The sequence below is a fragment of the Anthonomus grandis genome, chromosome 10 (genome assembly GCF_022605725.1).
Source record: "Anthonomus grandis grandis chromosome 10, icAntGran1.3, whole genome shotgun sequence".
Taxonomy (NCBI): Eukaryota; Metazoa; Arthropoda; class Insecta; order Coleoptera; family Curculionidae; genus Anthonomus; species Anthonomus grandis.
Genome location: NC_065555.1, coordinates 27985807 through 28004292, shown reverse-complemented (window position 1 = coordinate 28004292; position 18486 = coordinate 27985807). Strand labels below are relative to the sequence as shown.

At 36.9% G+C, this 18486-nt stretch overlaps 1 protein-coding gene across 2 annotated transcripts in view; it reads left to right on the top strand.

Annotated features, from left to right (window-relative positions):
* Positions 1-18486, top strand: part of LOC126741142 (ATP-binding cassette sub-family G member 8) — a 146009-nt gene that overhangs the window by 126604 nt on the left and 919 nt on the right. For both annotated transcript variants that reach the window (XM_050447484.1, XM_050447483.1), the window contains exons 14-18: positions 4183-4328; positions 4378-4520; positions 4581-4701; positions 10084-10228; positions 10291-10426. In XM_050447484.1, the coding sequence (XP_050303441.1) occupies positions 4183-4328; positions 4378-4520; positions 4581-4701; positions 10084-10228; positions 10291-10426 (691 nt within the window). The remainder of the gene's footprint in view (positions 1-4182; positions 4329-4377; positions 4521-4580; positions 4702-10083; positions 10229-10290; positions 10427-18486) is intronic.

Sequence of the window (18486 nt, the reverse complement as noted above, 5' to 3'; positions counted from 1 at the left end):
TCTTCGGGAATTTTATCGCTCATTCCCTTGGAAAGAAGTCTGCTTTAGAACCAATAACATCTCAGAATGTGCAAACCAAATTACAGAGACGATCTTGGCAGGAATAAAAGCTTATATCCCTTTTTCTACTAAATGCAGATCAAACAACAAGCAATGATTCAACCTGAATTGCAAAAAGGCAGTAAACACAATGGCAAAAAAAAACAAATGGCGTCAACATCCTTCCACCGAAAATTGGACGAACTTTTTAATCTCCAGAAATAGCTGCAAGCGAATTATTGATGAATGCAAAGAGAGTCACAACAACAGGATCAAAAACAAACTGCTAAACTGCCCAAATGGAACAAGATCTTTCTGGTCGGTATCGAAAGCCGTTAGTCAAGGATTTTCTAAGTCGGTCTTGCCACTCCTAACAGCAGATGATGGTTCTATCGCGGTAACAGCAAGGGAAAAAGCCAACTTACTGGGTAAACTCTTCGCGTCCAATTCTACTCTGCACTCGCAAGGCAAAACACCGCCATATTTGCCAAGGGTGAATTCATCGATGGGAGAAATTTCGTTTCCCCAACGAATTATAAATAAAATTCTTAAAATCGTAGACACCAACAAAGCTTCTGGACCCGATGAAATTCCAGCCTTAGTACTAAAACATTGTGCAGACGAATTGACTCCTCCCTTATGTAGACTGTTCACGGCATCGTATAAGCAGGGCTCATTTCCAACAAGCTGGAAAACTGCTCAAGTGCAAGCTGTACCCAAAAAGGGTAAGAAGACGATGCCGTCCAATTACCGCCCGATTGCACTAGTTCCAGTAATATCGAAGATTATGGAGAAAGCAGTCAACCAACAACTGTTAAGATATCTGAAATCATCTGGATTCATCAGCGATCATCAATACGGCTTCCGAAAGCTTAGATCCACCGGCGATCTTCTGGCTTACGTCACACACTTGTGGACGGAGGCCATGGAGAAGCACGGCGAGTCCCGCTCAGTCGCTCTTGACATTTCCAAGGCATTTGACAGAGTGTGGCATGAGGGACTACTAACCAAGCTCTCCTCAATCGGCATACAAAACTCATTATTCAATTGGATCAAAAGTTTTCTTGAACAACGAACAATCCAAGTAGCCGTCGATGGACACCTCTCCGACAAATTTAACATTAACGCTGGAGTCCCTCAAGGATGCATTTTATCCCCCACCCTTTTCTTGATATATATCAACGATTTGCTAGGAACCACTGTCAATCCAATCTACAGCTTTGCGGATGATAGCACACTTATTTCCACATTTAAGTCCGCCAAACCAACGACAGCCGCAACTTCTCAGAATCTTAGGCATCAACAAGTAGCTTCAACCAACAACGATATTAGAGCAATCTTGGAGTGGGGCGGTAACAATCTGGTCAATTTTAACGCTTAAAAAACGCAGGCAGCAGTATTTACGGGAAAGACTAACCTTGGTGGCCCGGAGCTGGTTATGGCAGGGAAAATATTGCCAATGAAATCATCTTTACATTTTCTAGGATTCGAAGTCACCAAAAGTGTGTCCTGGCATGACCACGTTGCCGAGATCGCCAGGGCAGCTTCCAAAAAACTCGGAGTGCTTTTCAAAACGAAAAAACTGTATACACCAGAACAGCTGCTGACTCTTTATAAGGCTCAAATACGCCCTTCCCTCGAGTATTGCTCGCATGTCTGGAGCTCTGCACCCAAGCATAGTTTAAAGCTGCTAGATTCTATACAGAAGAGAGCTATTCGCCTTATCGATAAACCAGAACTGACAAAGAGTCTGGATAGTCTGGAGCACAGGAGAAAGGTGGCTGATCTCTGTTTATTCTACCGTTATTATCACGGTAAGTGCTCCTCTGAGCTGGCAGGCCTGATTCCACCCAGGGCTGTTCCGGCAAGAAGGACGCGTCTAGCAGTTGCGGCTCATCAACATCGAGTCCACCTGCCCCAAGGACGTCGCTGTATCGGGACTCATTCATCTGGAGAATATCTTCTTTGTGGAACGGGCTTCCACCTCACATATTTCCCGACGCAACCTGCAGCGATTCACGATAAATGCCCACAAATATCTTCGCGCAAGCACCACTCCAAGAGTGACATAGGACTTTCCTCTTGTGCTTGTTTACCATAAAAAAAAAAATCAACCACTGTTTATTTGCCGTCAAATGAACACTATCAATATACCAATCAATGTCTTTAAATTGACCTGCTGTAAACACAGCACTAAAACCTCCATCACACTTGTTATTATTAGGGTATTTGGACATAAAATGGACTATTTTTTACATTTATAGCACACAATGGCTCTAAGGTCCCTTTTATTATCAAAATCTAAACTTGAGCTTGTTTGACCTTTGTTTAGACATCCTGACATCTTGGCTTGCGACAACCTGAATTGCCGCTTCGATTTGCGACGATGGCACCATTGTTACAACTACTGCTGAGTGCTGCCACCATCTGCCTGCATGCAAGCAATTTAGTTTTAATGGAATCTGTGGTAATATTGATCCCAGAATGGTCAACAGTCATGATCATGGGACTGTCTCGTTCAGGAAAACCAGCCAAAAGCAGAGAGCCAACCCATTCCTCGTCAATTTTAAATCCAGCTCAACATAACTTTTGTCACGTTTCGACGATCTGGTCGATGTAGGATTCCATATTTTCACAGTTTTCTAAGCTGGCGGATATCAGTGTACGCAAGAGCCCTATTTTGCGCATAAATCCACTGACTCTGCATCTTTGACATGCGGATACAAAAATGGATGTATTGCTAACACCAACTTGGCCTTTGCTTTTACAATCACGTCTAGCCTTTAGCACAAACGACGCATTTTCGACGGCGTAAGCCCCTTCGTCATAGTTATCACAGCCCAAGAGCTTTGGCATACTCATTAAATAACTAACGGCCATATTGCTTTTGTCAGAAGAACACTACTGATAACCCATAAAGAATTCGCAGTTTTTTTGCAGTTAGGGAACTGGACCTGTTGAAATATCACCAACTATGGCAGTTCCTGGGAATCAATAAGACCGGCACAACCTCCTATCCTCAGTCTGATGGAATGGTTGAAAGAATTAATCGTACACTTAAAAACTATTTGAGATTTGTGGTAAACTCTAAACAAACAACTGGGATATCTGTATGCAACCATTCCTATTAGCATATCGTTCTTCTGTCAAAGCTCGGCAAAAGTTGTCTTCGGTGATGAACTTCGTTTACCCTTGGACATTATTACTGGGAGACCCGACAATGTTAAAACATTTAAGGAGTACGCCGACTAAGAGTAGAGCAATACAAGAGCGCTTGGAACTTCACCTAGAAAATAATAGAATTAAATCACGTTATGACAAAGGAAAATTGTGCCGGTTTTCATCCTGGGAACAGAGTCTGGGTATAAAATCGGATATTGGTATAAAATTGGGTATAACACGGAGGACGAACAAGTTACCCAATCTCCAAAAGGTTTGAGAAGGTCCATTTTATGTGGTCATCAGAATCAACGACGGCTAGCGTCTTATCATGAGTCTCATCTTTTATACTGCAGGTGTTGATTGATCGGGACAGCCAATCTTGAGCAGGAAGCAGTGTTATGAAAATGTAAATACGTTAATTACTCTTATGGCTTTTGTTTTGTTTTGCTCTTATTTTGTAGTTTAAGTTGATTAGGTAAGTTTATTTAGGGTTCTACTTACGTTCAGTTTACTATATACACCTACAGTGTCTAGTTTTTAGTAGTACATCTTGTTTAAGGGCCACATTTGGACCCCTAATTTAGGATTTTTAGGATATTTTATTGTAAATTTTGGTATCTTCAACTTTCTGGAATTTGTATTTGCTTGCTTTAACTGTCATTATACTTTTTAAATGACTGGTCTTCATTAGCATAAATAATGTAGAAAATTCTAAGCATTTCCAAATTGTTCCATGCGTCTTTAAAACATGAACGCGTTTTCTGACATTTTAATCAGCTTTGTTGTTTACAAATTGAGACAATTAAATGACATTCAATGCGGATTAGGTTAAAGTTTATTGACGTTGTCAATAAAGAATATTTTCCTGACATAAAAGAAAATGTTCGAGAAAGGAATGTGTTCCTAAATTACGTTGCAATATTATTTTTCCTAACGTGTATATAATATTTTGTTGATTAAATTATAATATTTCTTTTATAGAAAGGCCATGGTTTATACTCAACCAAGCACCTTCATTAAATGGTTAACTCTAGTGATGATGTCTGCCTCACTATCTCTAATACTGGGAGCCATATTTTGGGATATACCCAATACAGACCCTCAACTGGCTCTCAATGATCGTTTGGGTAAGTTTTTTAGAATAAAATACGTTATCTAAGTAACACAACTTTTTAGGTTACCATTATGCTGTTATGTGTCTTGTACCCTGGCCGTTGATTTTATATATGACTTTAAATGAGATAAATCAGAATAGAATGAATGTTGAACGAGATATAGCTGATGGACTATATGGTAGACTTATTTATGTTTTTACAAAGGTAAGGATATTAATTTGGATGAAACGATTGCTCAACTAATTTACTGTTTCTTCTTTGCAGACTGTTATTAACTTATTTCCTTCTTTATTTATATGGCTCATTTATGTTATACCGAGCTACTCGATGAGTGGTCTCTACATGCAAAGTCTGAATAACTACGATGGATTTTATATTTATATTGGTAATTATTTGTGGTGTTTTATTTGTAGTGATATATATAAAATTGTATAAAGAGGGATGTTATTAGGTCGATCCGCTAAATGAAGCACGAAGAACAAAACTAATACATTATTCTGGTTATTCACCAGAAACAACATACTGCCCTGAATGGGCAGATCATTCAGAGACTGAACCTCGATGTTTCCCCAATATTTTTGTTAAAGGCACGCATTGGTTTTCTCTGCGAATAGCAAATGTTTTTAAACTCTTTAAATACACATTCAATCTTAAGTTATTTTGATATCACTGTGTTAGACAAAATAAATACGTTCGCCTTATGAGATTGCGCATGCTTTTAGAATTTAATCATAGAAAGGGGATATAGACTTTAATACTTTGCACTTGACATTCGATAACTTCATTTAATTATTACTTATATAAATTAATTAACGTAACGTATATAATTTTTTATTTATTTGTTGTATATATACCTACAAATCTGAGACCTAACTGTTTATTTTTTGCACTACATCGGTACATTGTCCTCATCACAAGAGACTTTTTTAATCCCTTCACTTTAATGCATCTTATTCTACCATTCATATGTACAGGGTCTCCCATTTTGGGTACCTTTGCCGGATATCTACGTTATTTTTAACGTTAACGGGATACGATTTGCTACTTTTTCATGAAGCTAAAGATGGCGTTAACAACATTTTCATAGCTCTCTTAGTTTTTAACATAGAGGGCATTTTTGAAAATGTCCGTTTTCAAAATATTAATATTAATATTAATATCTGTCCGATTTTACCGTTTCAAAAATATATAATACTATATATTTTTTTTGATAAATATGCAAATAAATGACAATTTTCTAAAATTAAATGCACCTACATAATTTGACTTGACTGGTTTATGACGAGAAAAAAAAATTCAAATATTGGTGTCTTATTGGTTTTCTGATCGACTTTTGGTCTATTTTCTCTCTTATTTACATCATACTTATCAAGTTCCTCGAATAAGGGCAGCGTATGAAAATTACGAAAAATATAATACGCTAGTATATTTTATACAGAGTAATGAAAATTTTAAAGAAGCTTCGGAATTATGTTTCCAAAGTATGATGGGAATATAAAGGAAGATTTCTTAAATTTTGTTGATGCATATGAGTCGATTCGGGAAGAAGATGTTGAGAACGAAGAAAAAAGATTAACTGGAATTGCATTAGCTCACATAGTAGAAGAGATTCTTGATAAATTCGAGCTTCGTTACGAAGATTGCGTTGGTATAGGAACAGATGGATGTTCTGTCATGGTATCGGAAGTTAAAGGAACTGTGCAGGAACTTATGAAACGATGTACGAATGTTAGTCATTGTCCATGCTTCAACCACGCTCTAAATAACTCACTTGCCAAAACATCGAAAGTTCCTCAAATAAGTGTCTAGTTTTAAGTTTTCATAAATATCTTGAAGGATCGTTGTCAGGTTTATGTGAAAAGCATGAGTGCGGGGAATCTGTACTTTTTAACAAAAAAATTGCAACCCGCAAACGAACGACTGGATGTGGTAAAGGGGTTCATAAGAAACATAAAAAAAATAAATTTATACCTGGGGTAGTTGCGGGGTGGTTTTGCGGGGGTGAAAACTGAAACAAAACAGCTGGAGCATTTTTCTATCGCTATTTCCGGCGAAAGTTGACGCTCAAATAAAAAGTGCTTAATGGCAAAGTTGTAGATAATATATAAAAATCTATAATTTTTGTAGAGGGCACTTTTGAACATAACCTCAAAATGTTCAAGATAAATGCAAAAAGTGCGAAAATTTTTTTTTTCGTTTTTTATTTTTCATTTATCCAAAAATTGATATAAATATACCCTTTAGTATCCTAAATAATCTCTATTTTTTCAGTACTATACAATAACAATTTTTCAAGAAATTCAAGTTTTTCGAAAAAATTACTTTTTTTTTTAAACGAAATTTGTCCTTCAGAGAATTGTCCTAGGAAGTTCATATGGGGCTTATGTTTTTTGTTTTTATTTCTACTTTTTAATAAAATAAAGAAAGGTTATACTTCCCATTTGAAAATAAGCCAAAAAATGCAAAAAACTGAAAAAAATTTTTTTGGAACAATGAACTTTTTATTAATAGTTAATAATTTACTAAAAATTTTTAAAATGTCAAAAAAGTAATAACACCACTAGATTCTACAAAAAAAATACATAAGAAAAAATATATTTCATCATGTAAAGTTCAATAGATTGTTTTATGCAGGAGACAATTCAAGCTTACCCCCCAGTATGTATCCCGTGCCTCGACGCGTATTTTGTATATTACACTAAATCAGCCAGAGAAATCGATGTCGCTTTATAATTTTCGAAGGCTAGAATCGATTTTTCAAACTTACCAATTCAAAATCGATTTTATTAAACAAAATTTGGCTACTTTTTGATCAAAATCGGCGGTTTTTACATATTTCCATAAAAAATATTTAATGAAGTATGAAATAATTGTCTAAAATTTAAAATAATTGACCATTTTTCGTTAGTTTTGACAAAAGCCGCTAAACTGCAGAATTACCATAAAACTTACCTACCCAGGACGTACGATGCTGTTTGGGAACAAGGATCCTTCGGAGTGTCATGTTTTAGTTTGGCAGACAAGTAGCTTATAGGATGTTCGAAGGAGATTTAATAGCATGTAGATCCTAGACTAGAAATCCTTAAGGAAGTTTTTCCAGAACCGCTCGAAAATATTGCATTAGCTCAATATAATGGTGTTTATCTCAAGCAAGAAGTCAACTCTAGGCTCTAGGGCGTTTCCAGATAATAACAGCAAGTGGAGGATCCTACATTTTAATAATTCTGTACATTAAGGGATCTTGGGAGAAAATCAGGATAATTGGCAGCAAATTTAATATTAAGACTGCCTTTACTTATCATACGAGGCTTAGTATTGAAGAGCAAACCATATATATCTACTGGACACCAAGAACCATACATAAGCAAGAGAAAGAGACCACTGGAAGTCAGGACAATAGAATATCGAAACTGCACCCCAATATGAATCTGGAGGTATCCAGATCAGGAATAGTAGAAGACGCTTGATTCAATGGCCACAACACACATGGGACAGAAGCAATAATTTTGTGCAAGGAGCAACATTGGAAGAGAAGATTCCTGAATTCACGCAAAACCAAGAAATATTTAGCCAGCCCAGTGTTAAAATTCACAACATCTAGAGACCCATACTACCGGGACATTGAAAGATCTAATACACCTCTTAAATAACCAGACGTCACACACCTTTATTATAGAGTTCCTTCATTTTAAAACGAACCACCTTTAATGACTTTAAAAAAAAAAAAAAAACAAGTTCTGTCAATTACCTCCAGTAACATCACTTTGATATGCCAAATGGCAAAAAAAAATCGTGTGATGGGAGGTGTGATAAGGAGCATTAAAAAGTCTATTCAACAGTGCCAAGGAAAATTTAAACGTTAAACAAAAATATTTGGGGATAACCGATATTTTATCGATCTCAAATTTTTGTATTTCAACTGGCTAAAGTGTGATACATCATTTTAAAGGGAGTACAACCAAACTGAAAAAAAAAAACAAAATCGGTTGACGTATAGGTTTTTGGGATTGGTAGTTTATGGTAGATGAAGTTTGATGCTCATGTACAGATCTTGCGAAAAAAAAAATGGCATTATCAGGTTTTGCGGTAAGGGCAGCAAAAATAAATTTGGGACAGAATGTTTCAAGGGAAGTGTATTTTGCCTTAATAGTCCCACCTAAGGTGTGAAATACAATTTTGGGGTTTCGCATGCAGTAATTTAATTCAATCCGTTTTCTTTTTCAAAAACGGGCTTTGCGTTACTTGTGTAGGGTGGACCCTAGGAAGCACTGCAAGCCTCTACTATTTATTCACGAAGGAATATTGACTTCACTTTTTACCTTAATGACTGCAAATATGGTTTACAAAAAATTAAAAAGATCACTAAATAGCAGAACAATGCCATTGATGGTAACAGGGTTCGGAAACAATAATTTGGGATTACCCATTCCAAGAACTTCCTTGACTAAAAGTGCAATCATGTGAGGGAACAAAAATATTTAACCATCTTCCTCTGGAAAATAAAAATTTAGATAGTGACAGACTTTTTAATAAACAGGTCAAGAAAGTATTGTTAAGCAAGACCTTTTATTCTCTTGAATAATTTTATCATTAAGCATTAAATTGCAAGTATTGTTAATCCTCTTGTAAACAGCAATGTTAGCTTCTCATACAATAAAGCATAATTTATTGATTGAAAAAACATTTCATCTTAAACTTAAACTTTGATAGGTCAAATGGTTGCCTCATAGTGTCACACATTATTTAAAATGGCATGAAAAATTGTTCATCTTACTTCTTCAAAAAAATTGATGCAAGTTGAAGCGATTTATCCCCAAAGTCGAAGAGTTAACTAATATGTCAACAGGTTCTGTACATAAAATTTTGAAAAAAAAACAATATTTTTCCTTACAAAATTCAAATCCTTCAACTAAGCTATTTTGATAAGACAATTGAATTTTGCAAACTGATGTGCCAGCGAATTGACGAGGACCCCCATTTAGTAAAGAATATCTGGTTCAGTGACGAGTCATTTTTTTTTCTAAATGGAATGGTAAACCGACATAACTGTAGATACTGGGATAATGAAAATCTGCACCTTTTTCGAGAGAACCATACGCAGTATCCTGAAAAAATTAATCTTTGGCAGGAATTTATGGTAACGAAATGATCAAAATTTAACTGGACAAATTTACTTAGACCTCTTCGAAAATACAATATATCCTTCAATCGTTCAAGTTTTGGAAAACCACGTGGATGAAGATAATGTTGGAATACTAAACGAAAATAATTTGTATTTCGAAGAAGATGGTGCTCTCCCGCACTACGCTTTAACACTTCGAGAATGGCTTAATGAATAGTTTTCAGGGATGTGGATTGGTAGGCGTGGTGCAATTGAATGGCCCACACGGTCGTCAGACCTAACAGCACTAGAATTTTTCCTTTGGGGCTATTTAAAAAGCAAAGTTTATAAAACTCTACCTGAAAATATTCTTCTGAAAATGGTTTAAAGGATCGAATTACTCGCGAATGTAGAGATATTAGCGGACAAACAATAAGAACTTGTTGTGTGTGCCAATGTTCGTGAGGAATTTTAAATTTCAAAATGTCTCGCGAATAACGGAGCACATTTTGAGCACTTAATATAATAAATTTAAGTCATAGTTTTCCCACAAGTGCTTCCGTTACCAAAAAATCACTTCATTTAGCGGATCTATGTAGTAAAGTTTATCTATGTAGTAAAATTTATTTTTAGAGACAATCATTTACTACTCTTTATATTTTTTAGGATTAATGCTTTTATACTTGAGCACTCTTCAGTCTATCCAAATAGCGCTAATCTACCTTTTACCATACTCTAATGCAGCCTCAATGTTTGCGTGTCTTATATCTAGCGTATTTTTCTTAGTTGGAGGTTACATACTACATTTAAGGTAAACATATCAATTTTACATTTACTTCTCGCGATAGCTTTTCTCATAACGAATATTTTTAGGGATATGCCATCCTATATAAGCTGGTTAAGATATCTTAGTCCAACCTCTTGGGTGTTACCACTCGTGATAAATAGAGAGCTTAGCCCAGAAGCAATAGAGAGCAGTTCTGTGGTACCACTATGCCGCAATAAACAGGTAAGTTAACACCATTCATAGCGTAGATATTTTAGGGAGCATACCATCAAGGTTCTAATGTTCTTTGAATATTCGCAACCTGGAGGGAATGACGTTGAAATCTTCTTCGGAAGAAATTTTTATGAACTGATAATTGACTAAATTATATTGATATAGGGGAGTTTCTGAAAATGTATTTACGGGTTAAAACATGATTCTGGATCTTCACCTAACCTAACGCCTGTCTTTCTTCTTACTTTCTCATTTCTGATTCTATCTCTGAGAGTCAATCTTTCCACTTTTCTTTGGACTATTCTAAGTTTGGTTTCTGTGGCCTGGGTTAAGGAGAGTGTTGCGGCACCGTAAGTCATGCCCGGTTGTTTTTGATTTGATATGTTGCTCCTGAAGGTGTCTGAAGATCTCCATATGTAGCCCGTGCCAAGGTAATTCTTCGTTGCAGTTCGGTGGCTTGGTTATCTCTGGCAATTTGGATTTCATGACCTAAGTATTTACATTTGTGTTTTCGTTACCACCAATCTTTAGGTATTTACTTGTTATCAAATGTGTCATGAATTGCGTCTTTCCAAGTTCATGTTTAAACCAACGTCTTTGCAAACTTGGCATCTAAGTGATCATAATTCTAGTGATCATCTCCCAAGTTGTTGTAAAACATCTCACCGTCAATATAGATTCCTTTGGTGCCCCAATCTAACTGCTTGAAAGCATGTTCCAGAACTGCCGTAAAAAGTGTGGGAGATAACGCGTTCCCTTCTCTAATTCCTTTTTTGACTTTTATACATTTTATATCTTGCAATCTTATAATCATGGTGGCATTGCTGTATATGTCTGTAATCAGGTAAGAGAACTATGCATGGACTATCCATGAGGCTGTCCAGCACTTTTATTACACTGTTTGTCTCGATCGAATGCCAGGACCAGGGATTCGATGGGGCCTTTTATACAGTAGAAGTATTTGTTAGTCCAAGGTTTGTCCTAAAATCTGCCCCTTAGGTTGATAAAAGTAAAATTTTCAGTTTAATCTATTTGCTTTTATTTTTGTGAATAGGATTATGGATCGGTAGTTTTTTAGATCTGTTGGATCACCCTTCTTGTGTATTAAAATGGTTAGTGCATTGTGCTATCTTGTAGGTGATTTGCCTTGGTGTAGACATAAGTTGAACAGATCCTTTATTTTCTCTAAAAGTCTCTTTTTTCCAATCTTCACGGCTTGTCTAATAGTACCACCGTCTTCACCTGGAGCTTTATTTCTCTTTTTTTAATGCTTTTCTTATTTCATCTGCATCTTATATCATCTTTTTCATCTTTTATCATATCTCGCATTTCTTCCGATCCTTGGTTAACTACTCTTTTCCAGAATTAGCTAAGGTTTATCTAAGTTTGCTACTCATCAAGGTTTTGCAGACTCTTTCATAATTTCTGTATATAATTCTTATACTATCCTTAATAACTCTTTTCTGTTGATGGTCATAGTTTCATTTTTGCCTTTTCATTTGATTATTTCTTTTCTGCTATTATTTAATTTTCTCCATGGAACTTTGAGACTTTTATTATGTTTGATGTTTTTTGAATTTGTCAATTTTTATACTTTCGATTATCTCTTCTGATAGATGTTGTCATCATTGATATCTGGTCTGTGTTTTTCTTGCCTTCGCGGTTAGTATTGATATGTTCTGGGAATGTGTCAGTATTTTTTAGGGTTTGTCCAGTACAAAAAGTTAACAATTATCAGAAAAAGCTACTTATTTAATAAAGACTCTCATACGGTGAAATACTTTCAGATAAGTAATACAAGTCTTTTTTGATTTTTATGAAGCTGATAATTTTTGGACAGGTATGCGTTTCTTTTTAATCATACGATCTCATTTTGTGTTTTTCCATCGGGACTCTGTCATGTCCATCTGCGATAATCTTTCTAGCAGGACTCTAAGTAAAGTTACGTTAGTTAGCGTTTGTTTATACTTCCCAAGCCAAATTTCCCAGTGATTCTTCTGTGGCCTCGGTATTTATCTCAATCTTAGTTAAAGTCTTCACAGACACTTCTCACGTGTTTCAGTTTCGCTACCGACCTAGACAGAACATATCCCCTGATCCTAGTTTCTTTAGGCTTTTTCCTCATTGCTTTATGTTATTAAGCGCAGAAATCCATCTAAGAGACGCTGCGATTAAAAGCCAAAAGGTCGTCAAATACCTCGGAGTTCACTTAGACAAAGATCTGAGAATGACATCCCATATTGTAGAAATAGTAAAAAAAGCAAACACTATGACAAATATCCTGTTGAAACTTATGCCCAAACTCCAACAAAAGAAAAGTAAACTCCTTAATAACGTTGCCATATCCGCAATTTTATATGCTTCGCCATTATGGAGCAGAGCTCTGAAGTATAAAAAGTATCGGAAAATGCTAGAAGGAGTAAATAGAAGATTAGCAATAGGTGCAACGTCTGCATATAGAACCGTGTCCACGGAGGCGGTCCTTGCAGCTGCTGGAATGCCGCCAATTGACCTACTGGTACAAGAAAGGACAGAACTACACGCAAATGGCTCAGAATTCAAAACGGAAGCAAGACACCAACTTATGAGCACTTGGCAATCTAGATGGTCTTCTTATGAAGGATGGGCGAAGAATTTCATCAAGGATGTTCGCAAATGGTTCTTAAGGACATGGGGGCAACGTAGATTACCACCTTATGCAGGCAATAACAGGGCACGGTACCTTCGGGACCTACGCGACGAGGATTCGTAAGCAGGAAACTGACAGATGCTGGTATTGTGCGGAGCAAGACTCGACGGAGCACACGCTTTATCCCCTGAGGCTTTTTCCTCATTGCTTTACGTCAGTGACCCGGACTGACATCCACTACATCGCATTTGATTTTTGACAACGAACTACTGCTGTCAATGAATTCCCATTATCGTCCGCTAGCTTTTGCTGAGCAATGTGATCCTGGATATTTGGAAGGGCGGAATTATTTTCATACAATATACCCATACGGACATATCCAGAAAGATCCTCATGCACTTTTAAACATAACGCAAGACAGAAGCACACTAGTCATAAGTACACTAACAGAACGTGCACACAGGATTTGTGTCCCTAATACCTGGTCGATGTAATGGAGTACCTCAATAATCTAACGGACATGAGCCTTAGTTAGAGCCATGAGGCCTAGAAATTTCAGATCGGAGTCAGATAAATAAACTATGATTGGAAAAATATTTCTGCTCTGTATCTTAGAGTAACTGACCAACTAAGAAGATAAGAAATCAAAGTTATTAGAGAACTGTCAGGTCTCGCAACTTTTCATATACCATGTTCATGTTGTACGGTATAAATGTAAGGACATAAGTAAAGGGATGCCAAGCTATAAACGCCTGCTTGGTCCTCTCACTTATTCTTTTGTGGTTCCTAGTTATAAATTCTGCTTTCTACGATGTTGCTGTGGAGCAGGTAACTGGTAACTTTTCTAATGCTTTCTAAACTACCAAAAGAGACACTTCAATCGCCTTTAATAGGTCTATCTCTGACAATATTTAAGAAGCCAGTTACCGCAACCGCCTGAGAAAGCATGCCTTTCCTCACAAACCGTCTGAAAGGACATCCTTTTCTGACAAATTAACTCTCTAGTAAAGTTACTAACTTGCAGGATCACGGCTATATTGGAAAACTACATCAACGAGATGTGGCGATAAGTTAAGGGCACCAGCAAACATAAATGACAACCTCATTCACGATCCCTAGGAAAAAGTTGTGATCTTTGCTGATAGTCATGAGGATTGCTTACCTTAAACTAATCCCCCGATTCCACTCACGTCGTTTTTCTAAAGCTGAGTAATCAGTTCTTCCTCAAAACGTAGCCAAGTCCATAAGCATATTAAAGTGCTCATAAACTGACCATCACTAGACAATTGGAGCGTCACCAAATCCGCCCTCAGTCAGCCTCCTCTTACCAATGGGTAAAGTTACGGAAACACTAATAATTTGGGACCTAGAAGCAACCACTGAAAGACTTCAAGGTTATCCCTCTCGGACACCACATTACGGATGACTCACAGTGCATCAAATCACCACTATCACATTTTAGATGATTATTATATTATTTTAGATGATTGGTAAATTGTGATTATTCTACACATGCCGTCTACCTCAAGTTGTTCAAGCTATTAGATATTATGTGGACTAAGAGACAAAAATTTAAAATTGCAACTTGCGAACTTTTCCGGGCACCAAATAAAACATGGTCCACTCGGTAATAACCTTTGGCTCTACGAAAAACAAACTTAACCAGTTAAATTATGTGGAGGGACTAATGGAGACTGTTCTGTTGGGTTCTTTTAATAATACTCGATAGTTGTTGGTTATGAACTCTAACTATTTATGAACACCGAGTAAAGATACATTAAGCACCGAGGACGGTCAAAAACAATCCCCTCTCCCAAGCCCGATCAGGCCACCTGCCGCTGACTAATAGCGAGTCGCCCTTGGCGTAGGGATCTTTAGGGTTGTCGTAATTAGAATAAATATACAGTATTAAGCCTGACAGAACAGAGACTACAGGTCAGTCCACAAAAGACACAAATGATCCACGCAGCTCCCTGGTTTGTTAGAAACGGCACTTTGTACAGGCCGTAGTTATCCATGAATGGTGCACATTAATTATCACCAAAAGGAGAATTTACTTTACAATACCTCTCTTCAAGTTCGACGTATTGACAAATATATTACTTTACAAATACGCTTTTTTTTTTCACCAAACCGGAATAAACCATTATTTTTTTGTCTCTTTATCTTAAACACATATATTCAACAATTTTTTTTTTCAAATACAAAAGAAATCAGTTCTTGGATCATACGAATGCATAACTAGTATTCAATTTACCAAAATGGTAGTATATCTACTAACATACTAAAAACCTATCCACATGGACATATATCCTCACACACTTTCCAACATAACATGAGACAGAAGCAAGGAGTCATAAGTATACTAAAACTAAGAAGATAAGAAATGCCCTGATGATCAATTAAAATAATTAGTCAGTCAAGTTAGTAGAGAATTATCGTATACCATGTTCATGTTGGTAGAAAGAGATTCATGGGAACTAGGATCAAGAAACGACAAATAGATTGCAGATTGAAAGAAACAAATATATCTTACAGATCGTGCATGCATTGAGGGGAATGACGTAATTTTTGATGGAGGTTACAAACTCGCGTTTTCACGGCATAGCTTAGCTGAAAACGTCTTCAATCGCCTTGAAAACCTCCCTTCCTGATAGCATTAAAAAGCCGTCACCCAAATCAACCTTTCCTTAAAAGCCAACTCTAGAGGCGACTCGCAGGATCAAGGCCATGTTAGCAAAGTACACCAACGAGATACGACAATAGAGTTTAGGACCCTAGCAGCTTTTAAGAAAAACTAACTCACGTTAAATGAAAACCTCATTCACGATCCCTAGCAAAAGATTGAGATCTTAAGGCCTATTCTCCTTAAATTAATACCTATATATTTTCTCTAAAGTTGAGCAATCAGCTTCTTCCTCAAATCGCAGCCAAGTCCACGACTATATCAGACTAATCACAAAAGTGACCATCACGATACAAGCATTGGAGGGCGGCCATATCCTCAACTGGATGTTTAAGCATTGGCCTCCGTTTATTAGGCCATTTGATGCATGAACTCGTTAGAATTTGTAACATCGTCTGTTCACCCAAGTAAGACCATATCACCCTGATTCGCAATAAAAGTGAACTAGCAACGGACTCAAAAAATTTCAGGTCTATCAGTCTCCTTTTACCAATGGGGAAAGTTGTGGAAACTAATAATTTGGGACCTAGAAGTTGACCATCGCTAACGGAATAACTGTCCTACCGGGCGACTTTAATGATAAGGTTGGAAACGGACCTATCTCAGGGGTAACGGGCTCTTTCATACAAGGCGAGCGAAACGAGATGCTAATTTAGTTTAGCCAGGAACATCAGTTGTTCGTCAAAAACACATTCTTTAAAATTCATCCACGACGTCTCGTGGAAATCGCCAAAAGACATAGTGAGGAATCAAATAAACTACACACTGATGAATCCGAGATACCAGAGCAGTATAAAGCATAAAGTTACCTATCAAGATGCGCACATTGACTCGGACCATAGTCCCATCATCGCAAAGTTCAACTTCAGACTGAAACTTTTAAATTTGAAGAAAATACAGCCATAATTTAATATACGAAGTCTAACTACAAGGAAAACATGACAAACAATCCTAATTGCGAAAACGATTCTGAAAAAACATAAGAATGGCTTGATACCAACATAAATGTAGCCACAAGAACTATCCTTTACCATGATAAAAGAACAAGTCTAGAACCTTAGATGACAGGGCAAATAATGGACTTAATGGAAATAAGACGATTAGTGACAAACCAAACTGATAATGAGTATAACCGAATCATAAGAAATAAAACAAAAAACGCTAAGATGAATTGGACTACAAGCCAATGTGAAAAGGCTAAAAATCTTCACAGATTCACTCACAGCTTTAATTTTCATAAAAAAAATAAAACAAATAATAGACACTAATAGAAGTAAACCGATAACATCACTTACAAACGATCAAGGAAAACTTATTCTAATTAAGAAAGAAATTAAGCAGATTGGAACATATGCAACAACCCTTTTTCACAATAACCGAGAAGACAACGTGGAAACCTTGCATAAGCGGTCCAATGATCATTAGGTCCGAAGCGTAGCAAGCTGCATGACTGTTGAAGAACGATAAAAGGGCATGATCACTGAAGTGCTAAAACAAGTGGATATATGCACCTTAACACGTATATGTAACAAAATATATGACTTCCACAAACTAACAAATCGTTTCGATCGACTTGTGTTATAATTCCTAAGAAAAGTAGCCCCAAACAGTGTGAGAGACTTTAGCCTGATGAGCCATGCACTTAAGGCTTTATCCATAATAATTCAGTAATTTACGACACATAATTGATGCGAAGAAATGACGGGTGAGACGTAGTTCGGTTTCATTAGGGGACTGGGAGCAAGAGAAGCTTTGTTCTCGATAAACCTTCTTGTACAAAAGTGCTATGAGCAACAACATGACGTCTTTCTCTGTTTTATTAATTCCCAAAATGCTTTCGATAGTATCGAACATGATTTACTTCTAGCAAGACTACGAGAAAACGGAATAGATGAGAAGGATATTCAAATTATTCAACAACTATTTTGAAACCAGAGGGCCGAGGTGAAGATAAACGACACAGTATCAACCGAGGCTTTACATCGAAAGCCCCTAGCCTAACAGCTTATCAACTAAGGGAGTGCGACAGGGCTGTATTTTGTCTCCGATGCTTTTTAACACCTATGTCGAGAAAGGATTTTAAGTTGCTCTCGAAAATTAACCCAGGGGTATCAAGGTCAATGGAAGATCCATCAATAATATCAGATACACTGACGGTACCTTGGTGTTGGCCTCCAGTTTGGAGGATCTTCAGCATCTATTAAATAAGATAAATACCATTGGTCGGTGATAGGATCTGGATATTAACATTTTCAAAACGAAATCCATGGTGATCAGTAGACAAATCCAAGAGGTTACTCTCGAGGTAGAGGGCGGAAACATCGAACACATGAACAAATTTAGTGTATCATGGATCTGTTGTTAACAGCGAGTAGGACTGTGATGAGGAATTTAAGCCTTGAATTGGCATAATCAAAATTGACTTTGCGGTGTCCTTCTATGGCAATGCTTGTTCCTGGACCTCCGACTAAGGGGGATAAAATGCTATGTGTAATCGCTCCTATTGTACGGTGCTGAAACATGGTCCACGCTAAGAGAATTTCTCCGAACAAATTTCTTAGCTGTTCATAGAATTGCTCAGCCTCAACGTCCGGTATTTCTGCAGTCCGTGCATATACCTATATTAAGTTGACATTAATAGGTCTAGTTTCTAATTGCATTAATATAATCCTATCGGAATGCGCCATTACGTTCTTGATACATTTATCCATTGGTTGACTAAGGATAAAGCCTACTTCGTTCCTGTGATCTGGA